Source organism: Coloeus monedula (genome assembly GCF_965178545.1).
Source record: "Coloeus monedula genome assembly, chromosome: 7".
NCBI lineage: Eukaryota > Metazoa > Chordata > Aves > Passeriformes > Corvidae > Coloeus > Coloeus monedula.
The window spans coordinates 17,000,360-17,022,156 of record NC_138787.1 but is presented as its reverse complement, the minus strand read 5'-3'; the positions used below and the strand labels follow the sequence as shown (position 1 = coordinate 17,022,156).

Sequence of the window (21,797 nt, the reverse complement as noted above, 5' to 3'; positions counted from 1 at the left end):
AACAATTCTAAAAAATGAAAGAACCTTTAAAATGTGTGGAAATATTTTCAGTTACAAAAAATAAAATGTTCCCATGATCTCATGAGTCCAACAGAGCTAGGGAAGTAAGGAAATTATTTTAATACTGAGCCTTCATTTCTTGAGCATATCCTCCAGATGTGTACTTACTGACTGAAACATTTTTCCTGGAAGCACATTTTCACAGAACATTTACTGTGATTTCATCAAAATACAAATAAGTGGAGTAGGCAATAAAAACTGTGCTAAAAGGGAAATAAAAATTCTTTGTAAATTACGGCTGGGGGTTTTTTATCATGTATCTGTTTGGCAAAACAAACCAGTATTTCTGTAATATTAGGCAGAGGAAAAAGTCATTCTTTAACCCTGTTATAGCAAAGTGTTCACCCCTTTACCACTTTGTAATATTCCTTGCCATTACAGTGAGTTTAATCAGTTGGCTTCCACTACAGCTAATACCTCTGAGTGATTTCACTGTGCTACCTGAGCTCTGAAGGAATGGCTAAGAATACTTAGCTGCTTTATAAGCAAGAAACCCCCAGAATTTCACTTTCAGTGATTTTGTTGAAGAGATGGGAAAGGAGACAAGGTAAATACAGCTGTTTGAAAAACACAGTGGTTTTTCTTTTAGATTGGTTGAAATCCAAAAGCACTCCTGTTTTTCAAGAATCAGATTTAATCTTTCATTTACAATAATCAGTGACTGGATTAATTACTTTCTTCTTCCAAAGATAACTAATTATGCATAAAATAGGCCAATCTGTCTTTGATTATCATTAATGAAAGAGATAACAGAAAATACGATGCTGACAGTTCCATAAAGGAAGTTATGTAAAATACATATGCTTTCAAACATTGAAAATTCTGAAAATAAAGCATGCTACAATCATGACTATCAGATCATCACATGCCAGCTAGAGACCAAAGGGAGATACTGCATTTTTTGTGTTTCATAACCTGGTAGTAACGGATAAGCAACCCACAGATTGTGCATCCTTCTAGACTACACAGCTGTGCCTAGCAAAACAGAAGCAACACAAAGAGCATAAACCTACTCTTAGATTTTATACAGCAGAGCTTGTCTCCAGTACTCTGTTTTCTCTGTATCCCCTGAATTCCCGTTAACATCAAACATTCAAAAGTTAGGATTCCCTCAAACAGAACCGCCCCAGAAATATTGGCCTAATAAATATATTTAAGCTCCTTTTCTGTTTGTACCATAAAACAGTTGCTAGGTTTTTGCTGTGAGTTCCCTTGATATTATATCTCTTACCTGGTTCTCTTGTTGGTGCCACAAAGAAATTTGCAGAACCTGCTCCAGTCCTTGGCGCTGATGTCTAAGGAATTTGTCCAGTTGCCGTCGCCTGTCCTGTAGCATTTCAAGGAGATTGTCAATCTTCAAGCAGCTGCTGTGGGCTCCTTGAATCAGCTCTGGATTTGCATTTGGCCCCTCACATTTGAATTCTTCTATGAATTGAGTTAGGTCTTGGCTTTTGTTTAAAAGGGCAAGTGACTTCTCCAAAAGTTCTGTAAGAACAGAATTTCATCAGGAAAAAAACCCAGAGTGCTCTGTGATTCTAATAGCATATTTCAAATATTACCCAAGTATTTTTCAAACTATCTATTTGCATACACGAGCACAACATATTTTCACGTATTGCATGGACATAAATGGTTACTTTAGATGGTGTATACTAATATACGAAGACATTTCAAGTTGGACAGCTCTTATGTAAACCTACAAAGGTACAGTGGTGTATACACAAACATATATATAAACACACACATATAAAGGTGAGAGATGAGAGACATCAAGACAAAACCCAGAAGTATTATTGTTTTCTCAGAACTGAGTTCTTTGTGAAGGTTCCCAATCCTTGGGTAAGCTGAAGTGGAATTTTCTACCTTACTTCCTGCGTGGGTCAGCAATCTCTGTAGTTTTTCACTAGTGATGCAAGCTAAGTTTAGGTCTTTACACCCCTCACAGACATTGGGAAAAATAGTGTTCTGGTGCCTGGGGGCTGTTATAAATAAGTCAGAAGTATCAGGAACTCTTACGTTCTTCCTTAAGTCTTTACCTGGACACATTCAGGATTAAAATTCAGTGAACTAGTCCACTTTAATGACCTATTAGTCACTTGTCTGTTTTTGTTCCAGCTCCTTAAAGTCACATAGTTCAAAATCTATTGAATGGACAATGATCATTATTTCTAAATCTTTCTAAAAAAAGGGAAGTTTTTTAGGAGCAGAATGAGGAAGAAGGGGGGACAAACCAATATAAGTGGCAAGGTAGACATGAAGAAAAGTATAAAGAAAGGAATATTTTCCAGATGCTTCCAGTAAAACAACAAGAAGCAGCCCCCCTGAAACTTCTATCTTCCCAGCTGAGTACATGTACTGGTAATTCAAGGCAAAGCACTCTAAATCCCCACCTTCCATGTAGAACACCTAGGGAAGAAGCAGAGTGGGAGGCCTCTAGTTCTTCAGCCACCAAGGGCTAACAAGAAAGATTAGTTTCCGTGAGCCCACTGCAACAAGTCAGCAACAAGCCTGTCCATTTTACTTCTTGCCTTCCAGAAAAGTGGTATTAATCAGAAATGTTTCATTTCAGTCCATCCAAAATTGAATACATGTAGAAATGGGTAAACAAGGATATTTTATATGTTTTCACCTTTTTTATTCCATTTTAAAATGTGTTTGTGTCAAACTTTTTTTTTTTATTATTCCAGAGTGATAGGCATTTGTGATAAACTACTTATCACATACTGGTAGAGTCAATACTTGGTCAGGGTTGTATTTCCAGCCACCTTCCTTTGGAGCAGGTAGATAGTATCCTTCTTGCAGAAAGCACTGCTTTTTATCAAATCGTTCAATATCAGCTTTCAAAATTTTATGTAGTTAAGGTAGAATAAGAAGTCAATAAATTGCAGCCACTTTCCTCTATCTGAGGAAAGGCTTATTGCCATCAAAGCAGTCTTTCTCTGGCAAGCCATTTCACCTGATCCTTACAGTTATGGGCCCTCTTTCAGCAGTAAATTGCTGCCAGATACTACAAGTTTAAATTGGTATGCACTGAGCAGTTTTCTCCCATGAAGACCAATTTGGAAGGCCCAAAACCCATATTAGAGTTATCTGAATTCGATCCTCTGTTCAGCCTCCTAGGAAGAATACCTGGTGCTCAAGGTAGCTAAAAATATTTCAGCTAGTGCTCCACTAGTGAATAATAAAATATAATTGATATTCTGCCAAGTGTTAGTAATCATATAGCAATATTTGATTAAAATTACAAAGATGTAGTCTTAAGCCTTATAAAAATGCAGAACCATATGGAATTGCAAAGGTGTCTGGAGTAGCCACAGAATGAGATTAGTTCCAAAAATTATTTTCTCTTTTTGATTGGAATGTGCCACAATATGGTAGAAGGTGCTTCACATAGAAGCTTGAATAAAGAATAAGAATTCATACGGAAGAAAACTTTATGGGCAAAGGTGTGCACAGGAAAGTTGTTGAAGGGGAGAGAGCAGCTTTTTTCCAAGAGTGTTACAGTCCCAGCCACAGAGCTTCTTCAAACAGATCAGACAATTCGACTGGGGGGTGAAACACAGCTGCATTCCTCAAAGGCAGAAGCAAAATTCCAGGAACCATTGTAGGCAAAAAGATTCTGAAGCTGGTGCGCCGCCACCTCTATCTTGTAGTTCCCACCCTCACTTAACCCCTTCTGCTTCAAACCCCAACCCTGGGCAAAGAAAATCCGGGGCAAACTCCTCCCTTGGTCACTCCCGAGAGACTGCAGGGCTTTGCCGGGGCTTGTTACTAAAGCTGATTGGAAATCATCTGATGCAAATTTTTCTGATGGAAAGTTTTCCATAGAAAAATGCTAATTCATTGGTAGCTCTGATGACTTGAATGAACTGCCCCAGGAAAAAGAAAAACAGTTTTAGAACTTGCTTGCAAATCAGCACTAAAAGTCAGTTTGGTTTCTTGGCAGCTCACTGGACCTGAACTGCCCTGAAATCAGAGTACAAGCTTGCCACTGCCCGCTCTGCAGCAACAAAGATGGAAGGGCTAGCTTGAAACCAGGAGTTTCATATCTTTCAGCAAATCTGCTAAAAAGCTATGTCACCATTATATTTTTCCAAAAAGAGTATTTGCATATTTGTTAAAAGATTTTCTTTTACTATGCACAGGAAGAATAAAATTATTCCTTCAAGAAGTCAGTACACAATCACATGCTATCAGGAGTGGAATACAGTTTGTACCTTTTGTATGATGCTCTTGTTGCAGAAGAAGTTCTCTCAAAGAGTCAATATTGTCAAACTCTTGAGCATTTTTCAGGAAATCTTCAACTTGGTCAATTTTAACAGCAAACTGCATAAGAAAACAAAGGATAAGGAGAAGCACAGTATAATTTTGTTCTTCATAGCTACATCATAATCTCTGTGTTATTGGGAAAGTTCATGAAAATTTGTAAATTCTTGGAGAAAGGCATTTTTAGTGACTGCCAAATACAGATGCTTTGTGGCCTCCATGCACCTTCCCAGTTGCTTTTTTCTTTGAGGCACTGATTGATTGAAGGACTTTTGTTGACATAATCTGTAATTACAGTTTGCCACTTTGTGAATCATCTCTCCTACAAAGCCTTATGCCAAATCTAATTTCTTCGCATAATACACATTATAAGGACACAGTAATTAGTAGATTGATGATCTTTGACTTCTTAGGGCAGTTAGTAGTCTCATGGTTTCTTCTGCAACTTATAGGTTGCACTGGCATACTATAGAAACAAAATTATCAGGGAGAATTACTAAGCTTTTCAAGTTCCAGGATGTGGGGATGGTTGATCATGAGGCTACACTGATGGGCACACATACCTGCAGGGTATGGAATCCCTCTCTTTCTTAGCTCCCTGTGTGTATCAGTGAATTAGGTTAAGAGATAGATAAACAGGGACCACACAGTTGTTCTTTTGTGTCCATCTGTACATCAAAGTCTCAGGTAAATGACTGTCAAGTTAAACTAATGATTGCTGTATTTAATACCATAAGTTTATGGATATTTTAGTGTAAAACCTTCAGCGGCCAATCACCAGTGTGCATTAGTGAAGGCACCTGAGAATAAGTTCTTTCAATGCCAAATAATTTTAATCATAAGGAATGAAAGATATTCTGCAGAATGTCCATAGCCACTGAAATACATATTTTAGGTTTTGGTCCAGTACCACTTTTCACTGGCATTTTCTGTCAAGTACGAGTTTTGGAGACTTTGTGACTAAAATATTTCTTAAAGTAGACATGGTTTTGGTTCAGCTTCATCCTGTGCTATCCGAAAGGTATAAAAGGAAGGATGCATCCAAAGATTTTAATTTTCTTGTTTGCCTCAGCCTTAAGGAATACAATGAACAATATATAACACATTAAAATTAGAGTGGTCAGAGTACCCATCAAATGAGGGCAGCTCCAAATTAATAGTTATTTGATTTAAATACAAACCTCCAGAGCGTTTTCAAAGAACACTGAAGTAAGTTCCAGCAGTGCCTGTCGCTTCTCTAACATAATGATGAGGGCATCCCATGCATCTCCAAGGGTCTCTGCCATGGCATCATAAACCTGACTCTTTTCTTTGTTCTCCTCTGCAACCTTGTCTGCTTCCTGCAGCAGGTCCCATACCTTGTCTTCCAAAGCCTGGGAAGGAAAAATACCAAAACAAATGTAAGAAATCTGTAAACAAAATCCAAAACAGTGTGCTGATACTGGTGTCAGGATACTTTTATAGTGGGTCTAACAAACTAGCCACAAGCCTCCTACTCCTGCTTTATTTCCAGTTCCTAGTGATAGGAGTGTAGCTATTTCTGCATGTTTTATAGCAAGTTTCTGAATTTCATCTGCACTTAAGGGGCAATATTTTTATAAAATTCACGTATAAACAAGAGGTAAGAGAATTTATCATTTTAGGTCTAATATTTAGACTCCAACATTTTTACATCTCCATAAACACAGATCTTCCTGTCTTCCTGAAAGTGGTAGCAGTGCAGATATTTTGAATCCTCTTTCATATGTCATCATATTACATTACTGAACGTTAGAAGTTCTAGAAGTTTGTAAGGTAATTTACTCATAAGTTTCTGATAACTACAATGCAATCCAGACAAGAGTGGCTTGAATATAAGCATGTATTCTCCAAGAAACCCCATCTAAGTGTTTCAAGTTCAGCTTGCTGCATTGCTCAAGCTGGCCACCAAATAATAATGCTCAATTGTCAAAATAATTCTTCTGTGTTTCATTCCCTTTATTAATCTCACCACAAGAAAGATAACTGCTGGCCTATTTCCATCTTATGTTACAAACCTTTAGTGTGTCAGAAAAATCGATTAGCATTTCTTCTGTATTCTTCCCAACCCCCATCTTGGGTTTAATCATCAGCAGGAATTCATAGTGTCACTTTCTTTTTTGTTATTAGAGCTGCTACCACATGAATATGTAATGTGAAAAGAAATTTTTATTAAGCAAATTTAACAGCCATTTTTATACTACCAGATAAAAAGTTGATGAAGTAGAGCACTTAAAGAAGCCTTTATGATGTTTCTTTCTTGATGAGGCATAAAATTGTTACATGCACAACAACTCTGTAAAAGTAGTGGCATTCATTAATTATCCAACATGAGATTTTATTAACATTCTAGACCAGCTCTGTAACTAATATACCAGGAATGAAATTAATATATGAGATATTGATAGTCTCCTTACTAACTCAAATCTTAATATCAATTAATGAGAAGCATTATAGTCATGACAATGCCAACATAAAAAAACCGGGGTAAAATATTTTCAGAACTTTACACACAAACTGCTCGTCACTAGAAGGTTAATTTTACCAAAATGATCAGACCACTTTCACAGCTGTTCTGAATACACTGTAGAAAACCAAGCGACATCTGAGGTAGTTCCACTTGGAATTTCTTGGCAAAGACTAGCTTTTTAAAGAGCTGACTATTTCATATTTTGAAATAAAACTAGGTATGCTTTTATCCTAATATTACATCAGCTTCAACATATTTAAAAGACATTTCAAATGCTAAATGTTTCCTAACTATGCAAGATGAATGCTACACAAATGGTATAGGACTGAGAAGTAGATTTTCTTCTTTGAGAAGTCTTTTTTCTGAACAGGTTGTTAATTAACATTTGTCCCTGACAAGTAGGCTATGTTTTCTAGTAATTGATTAGCTGTGAGGCACATAATCCCTAAGACACAGAGAAAACTGGAATAGTTTTCAAAAGCTATCAGTCATGCTTCATGAATTTTTAAAAATTCAGTTACTACGAGATGAATTCAAATCCAACCACAGAAAATTAGAAAGTTAAAGCAAACTAAACTGCTGCATTTAATGAAATGCAAAACTAGTGTGTATAAAGTTATAAAAGAAAGAGAATTATGAAACTGCTATGTGTAATAGCCTTTTAGGGTTTAGAACTGATTAATGGAAATTTTGAAATACAGACTTAATTTTTTCTTTAGCATGAATTGAGTATGGTTCACTCATTTAAAACAGGTGTGTATTTTATTGCCTTCAAACAATAGCCCCTGTAACGCTACAAAAAAAACCAATGTCACAAGACTTGTCATGTTGTCTGTTTCCTCAGCAACAGAAAAAGTTGCATTTTGAAAAGACAGACTAATAAAAAAAAATGAGAGAGAAATATTTTAGAGGAAACTACTCTTTTTTTGAGAAACAATTCAAATACCTAAGATGGTCAGAGTGCTATTAAGGTTTTATTGCCATGAGTTTAAAATTATGCTTCCCACAACTGTAAAGCTACTAGTTACTGTGAACTTTTCAAATAATTATCCTCAACTATGCTAGTTTCTATATACTACATATGGCAAAAGTTCATCCTTAAATGAAGTAGACTGATATTACTGGTTTTCTTCTTTTTATCTTTGAAATATAAATGTCTTATCAACACAGAGTCAAGGAATAATTTGAACGGGACTCTTCAGGTCATCTGTCTAACCCGTTGCTCTAGTTACTCAAAGACTTAGCCCATGAAGTCTTAAATATCCCTAACAATGGAAATTCCAGAACTTTTCTGCACAACCTGTTCCAGAATGTAATCATTTTCATGGTCAAATATTTTTTTTCCTAATATCCAATTGGTATTTTCTTTTTTCCAACTTGTGTCTCTTGATCTAGAAGAAAACTTAGTAAGAAGAAAAATGTGTATTTCCATCAAAAAATGATGACTTATGGAAAACAAAATATTTCACAGAGACCGGATTTTTAATAAGGCTTTTATTAATTGACTTAACTTAATATAGCTTTCCAGTAAAGAATTAAAATTATTTCAAACATTTTTGAAATCTCATGTTTCAGTTTTCTATTGACTTCTCAAATAATACATTTTAAAATATATTTATTTTTTCAACAGAGCGGAAAAAGAATCGGAAGGATATTGTTTCCTGAAAATGTCTGGGTTTGTGTTTATTTTTTCAGTCTGAATGGGCAAAAGAAAAGAAATGTATCTAGCTCATCTAGTTCTGAGTACATGATGCTGTTATTTCTCAAATTAATAATTATGTGATATGAATATGTTTCACTTCACATGCTGTTTGTTTCTTCCTATGAACTTTCATTCCCTGTGAACACACACAAGAGTATGGCTCTCTTTGGACTCTGAGAAGTTGGAATGAAGCTTGACAACACAAGGAATGCCTAGCATGCAGTCAAAAAGGAGCTTGTATGAACATGCAAATTCTGTTGCTGTCAGTAAAACCATGTCAAAAAAGCATTGCTTTAAAAAGAACAGACCAAATTCAATTTCTATTAAATATATATAATACGTCTAACTCCACCATCCCAAAAGAAGAGCACTGGCAGCTCAAAGGGAGCAATGCTCTGGTTCAGCTGGGCTGAAGGGATACTCAGGGGCTGCAATCGCAGGCCTGCAGCAGGAATGTTCCCTGCCTGGCAAGGCAGCTGCCGTGCAGCCGCGCCCCTTCCCCACTCCTTCCCAGGGCACATTTGCCTCTGCTCTTGTAGCAAAGACAGAATGAGAACAACTGAAGGTCTGGAATAGTAATATGCAAGCCGTGTTGAATAATACAGCTACTGTATTAATTTGTTCATAGTCCATAATTTGGGTACTTTTCCTTCTGTTAAAAGAGCAAGGGATGAGAGGAGGAAATTATCTTTTGCCTTTCCTGAGTGTTGCACACTGACTCCATCACTTGGAATTTTCAGAGGTGTAAACTACCCTCCCATTCTCTTAGCACTGAGGTGCTGCTAAAATTAGCCTTTAGTTAGTGCTAAAAGGCAGTGCTGAAATTATACAACACTGTTGTTAACTTGAAGCCCAGAAAACAGTCATAAAGCTACTTCGAGACAAATGCTATTTTGGTTGGAATTTTGTTCATACAAATATTGAAATTGATAAGTGAGCTGAACTAACACTGAAAAAAGATATTTGTTACATTTTACCTTTTCCTTTTCTTTTTTTTTTTTTGTTCAAATCACTTGCAAAAATCAGCTCTGGTTTGATAAAAACGCAGCTGAACTTTATTGCTAATTGTACTGTTGGGGACCTCAAAAATTAATTGCCAATAATTGAGAAAATATTAACAAATAATTCCTTCCATGGCAAAATTACTGAAAAATAAGCATTTTGAAAATATTTTTACCTGAAATAACAGAAAGGCATATTTAAAAGATACCAAATACAAAAATTAGTGTATTATATTAGTGCTTTTTGAAGAATGTAATTTTCTAATTTGTTTTTCTTGGCTATTAGTGTATAAATGACTATTTTGCAATTTATGCTGTGTGAATTAAAGTAAATAAAATAATTAGGAGCAATCCTCAGATTCATGAGCCAAATTAATAACAATGATGGTTTTAAACTTAAGTTTATGGGCTAGATTCACTTCAGTTTTGTGGCTGTTCTGCCACAGACTCTGTCATGATAAAAACCAGAACTTTGGAAGCAAACCAAGAATGCCTTATTGGGAATTTTAACATTGTTACGGACACACACACGCAACACTTTTTTCTTTTTCTCTTTTTCCCTCCAGATGATCCAGTGAGCTTTACTATTGAGAGACTCAAACACTAAGTAATCATGTTATCCCCAGGTAGCACTTCTGTTGGAAACAGAAGAAAGGCAGAGAAATCTATGGAAAGTGCAATCTATATCATTTTATCTCCTGGAAGATTTGTCTCAGGTTCTACAGGTTTGATTCTTCTCTTTTTCTTTTTTAATAGTGAAGAATGAGACATCAAAATGCATTATACATATATTTATATTTTCAGAACATATAAACCTGCTGAAAGTCACCGAAAGAGGGATGAGGCAGATATTGGGAAAGAGACTTATATGAAATCACAGAAGTTAATGGTTTCAACAAAACTGGTATTGCTGATATGGTCTGATTGAGCAAAACAGCAACAGAATATGTTAGCTTAGAATCAGAACATATTAGATGAGACTACTGAGGGGAATTTTAACTGGATGTAAACATGCCATACATGTTCTCTGTTTAGTTTCAGTTTTAATCTTTCCTGTTCAACATTTATTCTTTTAACTCTATTAATAATGACACATCTGTTTCCTAATACATAAACATTTGAAGTAGGGCCCTTTTCAAAAGTTGTATTCTGCTTTTTATTTAAGTAGTAGGATGTTCCTAATTCCTAAATTTAATGGAACAAATGTAAATCAGTAATGACTATGATAGAGTATACTCTATCAAAGCAAAGTATTTTTGATATGTTTTTCCCTAAGGCCCTGAAGAACACACATCAATTTTTATCACAATAATTCCGAACATTAAAAGAACTTTCAAAATGTTGTAGAAGTTACTGTTTTCTCTTTCAACAAGTCTATTCCAATTACTCTTTAAAGTACCATCTGCCCTACTGAGTGCCAAACCGGTTGTTTGGGCTTTTTTAACCCTGTTAATACTGCTAAATCAAAACCAATTCCCTGAAACACTGAGCTGGATTACATTCCTTTTCCTCTAGCATCAGAAGTACTGTAAACTGACCACCGGTCACTATGCCAGATTTTGTCCTTATTTGCACCTGTGAATCTTCAACATATTAAGCTGACAAAAGAATTTGGCCTGAATATTTTGATTATAATTTGCAATAAATATACCGGGATGAGAATAGTGAAGCTAAAAAGCAAAGGGATGATCAAAACTAGAACAAGTTTACAGAAGAACATGCGATAATGCCAGAATGGACAACTATTCCATCAATTATCTTCTAAAAGTCAGTAGGTACATCTCCACTGATTCCAAAGATGTATTTAGTATTAATCATCTAACTCTTCCCTTAAGCAGGACTGGTTTCATGATTGAATCATTATTCATTCAAGAATTTTTGCCTGACCTGCACAAAAGTTTAATTTTGAATTGGGTTAGAATAATCAGCGAAGTTAAGCACATGCATATCAAGTATGCGTATCTGTCAGGATTTATTTTCCTTTTATTTTTTACAACAATAAAAAAGAAATGGGAAAACAATCCAAACTGCCTCTTACCCATCTTCATACAGTTAATGCATAATTATCAAATGCTAAGGGGAAAAAATAACTATAAGCAATATTTTAAAAACTAATAATCAATCTTGGAAAAACTTTTCATGAGTGGATTTAGTGACTTAAGACTAAGTAATTACTGACGTGCTAACAGCTTACTATAAGTCACAAATGGTCATGGCTGTAAAATGTACAGCCAGGAAGAATTGTAACAACATTGCAGTCTCGTATTATCACAGCTTATATTACTGAGGAAAAAGCAGTCATTTTGAACTTAATTCTTTTATAGAACATTCATTAACCAATGCCAAATTTTGCAAGGACTACAGGTATAAAACATGAAATAATGAGTATTTGTTCCCAATGTATTTGGATGACAAGCATTCATTAACAGTTTATGCATAATAAATTTTCTGATCTGATTTGACTCCATAGTAAAATGTTATTTGAAACTTCATTTTTCATACAACGATGGGAATTACTTCTTTTTCCACTCTTTAATATTTATTTTTGAAAATTAGAAGAATAATCAGCTTCTTCCTGTCATCAGTGTGCAAACTCAGCTAATTCTGAATTGCTCAAACAGGACACAGTAGCTTATACCAAGAATACCCAAATGTTGCACTAGTGACAACAAAGATGTGGCACTTGCATAAAAAAAGAAAGCAAAACCACCTCTCTCTAGGATTTGGGTATTTTGGTTGGTTTTGTGCATTTGGTCATCATACTCTTCCATACTCTTCAAAGTCCATGCAATGCACTGAATTAGCAGCATTCTCTATGTACTGTATTGAATTACCTCAGACACATTGGAGATTTTTAATGATTGGGGAAGCACATAGTCATTGGTATCAAATCAAATACTTGATCCTATCCAAATCACGTTGGCTCTTTCAGATCTAAAGTTTATGTAATCCCCCCAAAATTAAATAAATAAGTTACTGTTCATAGCTTCAAAGATGTTAGAGGAATTTATGTGTCTACATATATAAAGTCAACCTGCCCTATCGAAACATTAAAACAAAATTTCTTTTTAGGTGCCTTCAGACTTCTCTCAGTGTCAAACACCCCCATATAACATAATTCAGTTCGTTCATGTAAGCCTGTCACTCAGTGTCCAAATGCCACCGTTCTTATAATCTGCTCTCAAGAATGCCAAAATCTTATTTTAGGACTGTTACTTAGCTAAAATCTTCATAGATCAAGACAAGCTGTTTTAATCGAACAGTATCATTCCTAATGCAACTTATATCAATTAACATTCAGTGAAAATGTTTGTGGAATATATACTTCAGACACACAAGGAGCTTGCTTGTGTTCAGAGCTGTTATAAAATAATCAAACTTTTCACAACTTTGGAGAATTAAAAAAATGACTTGACATTCCCTTATATTTAGCAGTTACTGAGGGCTACAGGAGGGCTATAGGATTTTTTCACCTGACTTGGCACTGATGTATAAAGTGGAAAAAACTGTCTTTACTGATGCTGTCAGAAGCATATTTCTCCAGTGAAGAAGCCTAATTTCCAGAAAATTATAGAATATCCTGAATTGGAAAGAACCCACAAAGGCCACTGAAGATCTGCTACACTGACAAAGGCTGAACATAGGTTTTTTTCCTATGTGGAGTTTAACCTAACTACCACACTGCAATAGGAGGCACAGGCAGCTACATCAGCTGTTGTACCTGAACTATAATGACTCGAGGAATTTTTTTTATCACATCTTACCTTCAGCTTAGATAGGAGGAATTCATGATCTTGAAGTAGTTTTTTAGTCTCATCTTGATTGCTGCCAATTTCCAATATATTTGGTGTTGATTCAGCCAGTTGAAGCTTCACCCATTTTCCACACTGTAATAAGTAAACAGTTACAGACTTCAGAAAACACAAGGTTTCCTTCATTTATTTACTCACACTCTCAGCTCACATGTACTTTCCATAGGCATAGGAGCACAGGGACCATACATGCAATGAAGACACTGAGAATACAGTATAAACTTCATTCAGTTACTTCACAGGTGACAAAATCCCAGACTGGAGTTATCCAGAAGGTACTACAATATCCCACAACTGATGTAAGCCATCCTGAATAATTACCTGAATTAGGTGACAACTCAACTCATTATCACCTTATTCTGCATTACAAACAAACTCTAGTGGCTGAGGTTAGCATGTTTTCCAAGCTGCCTGGAGAATGAAAAATCAAGTTGCCAATAAATTCCAGCTGGGATTCATTACTAGCATCCAGCTCCCAATGCCAAATTTTATGCAAAGTGTAGGTGTAGATTCTAGGTCACAAGACAGGGCTTTAGGTGCTTATAAGCACAACTGTATGCACACAAGGGCTTTACTGAAACACGTGGGACTGTGAATTCACAGCTTTCGAAAACAACTACTCATTATCAGGTTTAGACCTTTTTGTTTTCCCTAGAAAATACCTCATCTGTGGAGTTTGTAGAACCACTTATTGTGTAAAGTTATTGCTGAGTACAGGTTAAAATTATTCAGGGAGTCTTAACTACAATCATCGTGCTTTTAAACACATTTTTATGCCACTCTTCATTGATCTCTTTTTAGACAGAGTAAGAGGAACTATTTCCCTCTAAGAGCCTACATATTTTGACCAAATTATTAATCCTATTTGAAAAAAATAACCCAATGACCCAAAAGCCACAAACAGTAATCATGAACAGAAACAGGTGTTAACTTCCAAGAAAACTCTATTAGCTATTGACTAATCAAATGACCTTGCTGTATCATTTTATGCTAACTGCTCATTTGCCCAGAATACTTAAAAGAAGTGTTAATCAGGGAGTAACAGAGAGACAAGAACAGACGTGCCAGCAGTCGCTGCCTCACCTTAAGCACAGCTATAACAATACTGGCATCCCCGGCCTGCACAGCCACTGAACTGACTGTTGTTGTAGAAGGCTTCTGCTCCGAACTGGCTTCATCTGACATCGTGTTTCACAATGGGACTTCATACATCAAAGCAGACTTGAAACGCTCTTTCAGGGTCCACTGCTCATTTCAGAAAGCACCAGTCGCTTGGATTCATTCAGTGAAGTGGCTCAGCTAACACTGATTAGTCTGCCCAAAGGAAAGAACAGGAGGTTAAAAATAGACAACTCCATTGAGTTTATCATTCTTGAGAGAGATTTGACACACCCCTAGCTGGGTAGCATTAAGCTGCCTGTTCTTTTCTGTCACCATCTAAAGTGTGAAGGGCTTCTTCCATGGACATCACCTGACACCAGCTAACCAAATGAAAAAAGGTTCTCAAATTAAAACAGCTAGAAAAAAAATTACCATTGATTCTATACAGACAAACTCAGTGTTATGAGGTTTCAAACATGCAACCATCGAATCTACATTTTCACATTATACAAGTAAAATACTTTCTCGCTTACTAGTTACTGAATATATATGTTCAACGTGATTCCTCTGCTGAATCAAAGTCTTTAAACAGGATGGGGGTGTGTATATAAATCAAATGCTAAATCAAAACAGGGGATTTTTAATCCAAAATTACTTAAAGGTATAGTGGCCATAACAAACAGAGAAGGAAACCAAGTACCTTGAATTCTTAAGGAATATTTTATTCCTGTCTAAGATCAAGATAATTTTCCTGCTTTTCAATTTAATCTTAAATTGTTTCTATAGTCTTCATTTTGATCTAAATGAGTATAAGGAAGACCTCTTTAATAGTTGCTTAAACTCCCCTGAAGTTTTTTATTCAGTGCGGGGAATTATTAGACACATTTAGATTACAGTATTGGTTTGGCATATTAATTTTATTGCCACTAGTCCAGAGCATGCCACAAGTAGCCCACACTGGGACAACAGCTGCTGGGTTTCCTTCCACAGAACAGCTGAGAAAGTGACACTGCTGTTTCAGCTTGCAAGCCACTCTGGAAAAACAATTCCACCCAAGAAACTACTTGCATAAGTCTCCCCTAAGCATCTGTTTGTTTGGTTTGTTTAAAAATATTTAACATTTAAATACATTTTTATATAAACTAGATTTGCTAATTACAAACAAGAACATGCACACCTGCAGTGGAACCAAGATCTGGAAGAAAATTCTAAAATAGTTTGGACTAGGAGAAACTTAAGGTAGTTACAAGGAATTTCAATTGATGTGTCAAGGTGGCATTTTTCTTTTTGCTCGTTCATTTCTCCCCCCTCCAATTGTTGGCAGATTATAATCTTAATCTGAGCACCACCTTCAAACCATGAGTTTCAAACAGGGTATGAAGAAGCCCTTTGTGTTGTTTGTGCTGAACAAAATGGGCTTGGCAGAGAAAATCCATCCCTTGTGCCGAATCACAACCATGAACCCTCAAGCTGCCAACCAAGGAACAAATATCACATAGTTTTCTGAAACTCTTTGTAACACCTGTAAGAGGCCCAGGGACCCTGCCACTGAAATATTAGACGGATCACCTTGGGACTAATATGTACTCCTGTGATAGGTATGGCAGAACAAAAATTTGGTATTTAATCCCAACACAAAACCTGGGAGACAGAAGTCCTAAAGAAAACTTCCGAATTTAAACATAAGAGAGCCCTATTTTGGTTTGAATGGAAGATAGATCCATTCTACAAAACCTGCTAAATACTCCAGCTTTCAAAAACACATTCCAGAAGACAAGCAATTTTGGATTTTTCACCCTGCAGGCAGGACAGCACTTGGAGGACAAACAGCACTTGGTTGGTGGAAAAACTAATTAGGAAAAACCAGCCAGACTTCTTTTTACTCTTACAAAAGGAGTTACAAACCAATTCTGGTATTATGTCCTTGAGTTTTTGTTCTCTCAGAAGAACATTCTAAGTGTATTTTTTCACAGCACAAGTTGGGCCAATCCATCATCTCCCTGGGGTAGCCAGACATAAGAGCTGTTTTTCATTCAAGTTAAATGAGGTATCATTTTTCACAGTGCTGACAGCTGGAAATAAGGGAAAAATGCCACACTCAAAAAGTTGACTATAAGCAAATTTGGCAACAACTGAGACAAGTGATTCAGAATGTCTGATAACAAATGAATGGATATCATATTTATTCATCTTGTGCTAAGCATACAAGATAGAGACAGGGAAACATCAGAGTAGCAGGCAGAGAAAAGGTATCAAGGAATCAAAATGTGTCTTAGAACACAACCCTGGGAGAAAAAAATGAGGATCTTGGAACTGCATGATGGCCCATTTCAGCTGTGTCCAAGGAAACAAAATTTAACAAGCATGCCTTTCTCTGTCTTGTTTACTTACCTGTCTGTTCCTCTGTCTGAAACAAACAAAAATCCTGGTAGCAGCCAGAAAAAGGCAGGCTATTTGTGTCAGGAGAAAGAAATATTTTCCCTTTGCTACTGCTGTGTGAAAGAAGAGGGTAAGAATGACAAGAAGAAAGGAATATTCACCAACTGTCCACAGGAAACAACAAAACTGAACAAAGGAACAAAGGAACCAATCTCAGGAAAGCAAAAAAAAAGATCCAAGTCTCTCTAGTGTAAATAATGTCATGTATTATCTGAAACAACTGTACATAAAAAGGATTTGAGAGGTAAATGTGAAAAAATTCACTTCATTTTCAGCACATAGGGTGTCCTGTCCACAGGTTTTTCTCATGTGTAGCAAGCAAAGTGTGCTAATCCCAGTTTTGACAGTGATGCATAGAAAAAGGATGTGGTTTTTTTGGAGATAAGTTTATTTCTGTTGAGAGCGTTGGAACTACTGGTGCACTATGAAAATGCCTCTGGGAGAGACAAAGCTCACTCCCTGCAGCCCCAAAGATGCAAGGTCCTTCACTTTGACCAGTTTGTAAATGTAGTGGGTCTCCTCTTGTCTCACACCTGGGAGAACAGGCATACACAGCAAAGAAGGATCCCTCAAACTGATGGGCTTCATGGGGCTTGCAAAAAGGTGTATAAACACTGCTTCCACAGCCCCACCTGAAAGAGGGACAAAGACATCAGTCTTCTCCAAGTCTGTGCTTGTTGCTTTTTACTGGTTCCCATGGTCTTACCTTTTGAGTAGGAACCATTTCCAGGTATCATCAGGAATGACGGCATGAAAGCAAGCATAAAACAAAACAGCTCATAAAACAGCCATGGAGGTCACATCAAGGGTGAAGGCTGAGCAGGAGGCAGGTATTTCTCCTGGAAGAGGCTCCTCTTTACCCTACACTGGTTGAATAAGTTTCCAGGGTGACAAACTGAGATTCTAACCAAGTATTCCTAAAACCCCAAAGCAAGAATGATAAAAACCATCCTGGCAGCAGTCAGGGGAGAAAGGCAGGAGACAGAGGCACCTCATCCCAGAGACCAGACAGTACATGGACGGCCTGTGGGGAACAGGAACTTGGAACATCATCTCTTTCTTAACACTGAGATGGAAAGAAGTTTTCTTGCAGAGAGCTGCCCTGGAGAGAACGCTGACAGAAAACAGAAGGGAACTGTGGGCCTTGCAGACATTCCTTTTCTACTGAGGGCCAGAGTGACAGGACAAGCAGAGGCTGTGCACAAACCAACTTCCTGCATCCAGAGGCAGGGCGAGGACCAGCACAAGTTGCTCCACAGGCCCAGCAGGGCCCTGGGACTGGGTTGCAGACCAAACCAAGGGAAGTCTGTCCTCCGACAAACCCGGATACCCAGGAGCAACAGGCACCCTCATGGACCTGGCTCCCCCATGGCAGTGATGGGTCACTGCTGCCAAGTTCTGGAGGCAGGACAGGTGCTGCAAGCAGGGCTAGAGAGAGGGAAAGGGTCAGCCAGGGTAAATGACATTAACTTCAGGTAGGTAAGAGCTGCAGCACAGGCAGAAGGTATATCCTTGCCAGTTGAGAGCCCGGGAACTTAGGAAAAGGGGGCTCTAAAGTAGCCCAGGACCCTGCTGGCCCGAAAAGGAGATTGTCCTGTCCTTGCCACCATGGAAAGAGAAAGTATAAAAGTGCCAGTAAAGGGCTAGGAAACAGCTGTGGAAAACTGCCCAAGGGGTAAAAGACAACCTGCTTCCCTCCAGCAAAAAGTTTCAAGAACAAACTATAGTCCATGTTGCCTGGAGTATTGTTTCAGTTCCAGAAACAATAGTTACAGATTAATTTTAAAACATCATAGTGAAGAATTACAGCTTGTATATTCCCACTCTTCCTGTGCATCACCCTAACAAAAACCTTTCTACACTTTCTCCTTCATCGCCTGTCCTGAAGACACTTCATACCACACTAGGAAATCAGCATGAAAAGAAAAAGCTACCCAAAAAATATTATCACACAAAGCAGAGAAAATACCAAAAGGAAAGTTATCCCTGTCACACTGAACATGTCTCTGAAAGAAAATGAAGCAACACTGCTAACTGTAAAAGCAGCAGTGTACAGAGATCAAGAAATCAGCAAACACCTTAACACTGCTAATTTAGTCCAACTGTAAGAGCAAAAATCACTGTTTGTTTGCTTCCAAGGACAACAACATTTTAAAAAACCCATACAGTAAACAGACATGGGGAGCAATGACAGCTGAAACATTTCAGTCCACTGGTCATCGATTTATCATGTCCCACTCTTTCACCCTGAAGCTTTCTCTTCCCTGTATCCCTCTTTATGGATTTTAGAGGATTCCCACAAAGTATACATGCTATTTGTACCTAGAACCTGTAAAAATAGCACCTAAATCTCTACTATTTATTAAATGATAGAAAGGATCCAGCAAATTTAACTAGGGTTACCAACCAAATGTCATTTCAGCCTCCACATTAATTTTAAGAATGCTCATATAACCTTTAAATTTAGAACTCCAGATTCTAAGTGTTATATAAACAAACACCATTCTTTCTAGCATCTGTTATTTTAAAAATTATCTTCCTGTGCTTTTCTAGCCTTATATACAAGATAAAGAGGTATGCAGCACTTAGGGACTGCTTACATTTTTATATTTTAGAAGAGTGTACAATCACCCTATTTTCAGAAATACAGAATTAATAAACTAAACTTGGCAGTAATGTGCTCATTTAATCTGCTTTCTTTATGTCTTGTTATCTTAGCACATGATTCAAGACGGGCAGCATAAAAAACTGAGGTGTTGGATTCTCCGCTTAAGAAACCCTACAGCAGAACAAATTTCTTGTTCTGAGAATGGATTAACACATTAGTGCTTTCAGAAAGAAGTTCCTTTCCTTGTTAAATATAACCCCATGCAAAAAAAAAAAAAAAAAAAAAAAAAAAAAAAAAATTCTTTAGATTCTTTACCTGCAGATACCCGTGAGGTGGTTTCATACAACAGTAAACTGGAGGAAGAGGATAAAAAGCACTTTGAGGAAAGGAAGAGAAGGGAGCATGAGCCCCTGTAATAATTCTGAAGCCATTGACAGCTCCAAGTGATTAACAGCTGTACCTCAAAGTCAAGCTACCCGAACAGATTTCTCCAAACTGAAACACATTAGTTACACTATCATGTTTTTTAGCAAGTTTAATTTGATTTTGTTGTCACAGACAATAAAAAATACAAGTTGGACTTACACCTTTCCTTAAAGTGACAGCTAGAGAAAAGACATAAGAAAGAAGTGCCTTGATGACTATTTGAGTGTAAATATAATGGCAAAATATAAACAGTGAAAATTTTAACTTTTGAAAGGGGTAAAAAAACTGAAACAAAACAGAAAACAATTCACAAGTGTGAATTGCAAAGGGATCATGTCGTCTTCTCTCATGTTCCAGGTGAAGACATCAGCACGTCCTCCTAAGTTTACTGCAGAAATGGCAGGGAGGCTCCCCATTTTCCACAGAATCAGCTGGAGAACAAACTTACCCCATCAGCACCCCTGGTGAAGCTCAACATTTCTGTCTCACTGGGTGTTGTCCAAAACAAATGCTGCACAGCCTGTGGACCTCTACTCTGGTAAATGCAAAAGTGAAGCCGTTTCAGCAGCTCACAGGTGGCAAATGCACAGGTCAGCCCAGTTGAAAGGTTGTCAACAAAGACGGTGGCCCAGGGTATTCAACTCTATCAGGAGGGTGAAGAGACATTAGAGGGTTCATTAGTCCGTGGTTCAGGCTCCAGCAGCGGCAGCAGAAAGAGAACAGTTTATTACACAGGATTACTATGTTCCCTTGCCCATGCATGTAAGGAAAGCCAACAGGACTTTTGTTACTAAATTCCTTGGGAGCATTTGAAATTCCTTCCTGATGTGGTGTGTTAGCACAGTGGAGTATGCACTCTGCACCAAATATAGACGTGAGACAGGCTACTCTTTCTCTCTGTAAAGAAGGAAGATTAAGATGCAGATTGTAATCTACATCTAACTCTCAGGGCAGCTACAAACTACCACTAGCTAGGTAATTTATTACAGTGGCACTTTGGCCCCATGTCTCTAATTTCTGTGTTTAACTTACATTTACAATTCAGCTGTATTAAAAGACTTTGAGTTTCATTTTTTTCAATGTTTACACATAAATACAGACCTATGTATTAAACTTGTGAAATAAAAACATCAGTTAAAAATCACACAGACTGTTCAGAGGGTTCATGCAGTGTAACTGGGTTCTTAGGACTATCTTGTAAGAGAGAAAAGTCTCTGTTCAGACCTATGAAATGCAATTAGCCAGCAGTGATGCAAAAAGATCAGTATGAGCCATTTAGTTAACAGAAGACTAATTAAATAGATACAATCATGCAAACCACACCAAAATGCAAAAGCCATATTGTTGCTATTTTTTGGAAAAGTTGAGTTACATGAACACAACTTTCAGAAGACTAAACTTAGAACAAGTACACAAATGCGTTTCACAGCCACACTTCTAATAGAACATTACTTTACACCTCTGATAGTTATCCAGGAAAGAAATATTCAGCAGGGCAGTTGAATTTTAGGCGATAAAGAACCACGAGGCTTCAGAATCCTTTTTAAAAGTCATTTATCAGTGGGGTTATAAATAGCATGCTTTGTTTTGTTTTAAAAAGATAAGTCCATCCCGTATAACTGCTACTTGAAGGTTGACACTTGAGGATTCCTCTGTGCATTCTGGTCACACATTTCCCTCTTCCAGACCTTGATACCTCAAACACGGAGCACATACCACGTTCTGCCTGTTCCTTTCAGGTAAGTACTGAACTGTGTCACATACTTAGGAGATGAAATCTTGGAATTCCAGCCCCACCCACCCCAGTTTATTTGCCTGGAGCTGTGTTAAACAAATGGGTGCTTACCCAAAGTATCAGGAGTGTCACTACAGGGTATGAGGATACTCGCTCTGC

The 21,797-nt window shown here is 37.2% G+C and overlaps 1 protein-coding gene across 1 annotated transcript in view; it reads right to left on the bottom strand.

Moving 5' to 3' along the window:
• Window positions 1-14,514, bottom strand: part of CCDC141 (coiled-coil domain containing 141) — a gene marked incomplete at its 5' end in the record, with an annotated part of 71,465 nt that extends 56,951 nt beyond the window's left edge. Inside the window, 5 exons of the mRNA XM_082284998.1 lie at window positions 1,292-1,545; window positions 4,278-4,386; window positions 5,508-5,699; window positions 13,282-13,404; window positions 14,413-14,514. Of these exons, the coding sequence (XP_082141124.1) occupies window positions 1,292-1,545; window positions 4,278-4,386; window positions 5,508-5,699; window positions 13,282-13,404; window positions 14,413-14,514 (780 nt within the window). The remainder of the gene's footprint in view (window positions 1-1,291; window positions 1,546-4,277; window positions 4,387-5,507; window positions 5,700-13,281; window positions 13,405-14,412) is intronic.
• Between the last annotated feature and the right edge of the window lie 7,283 nt (window positions 14,515-21,797).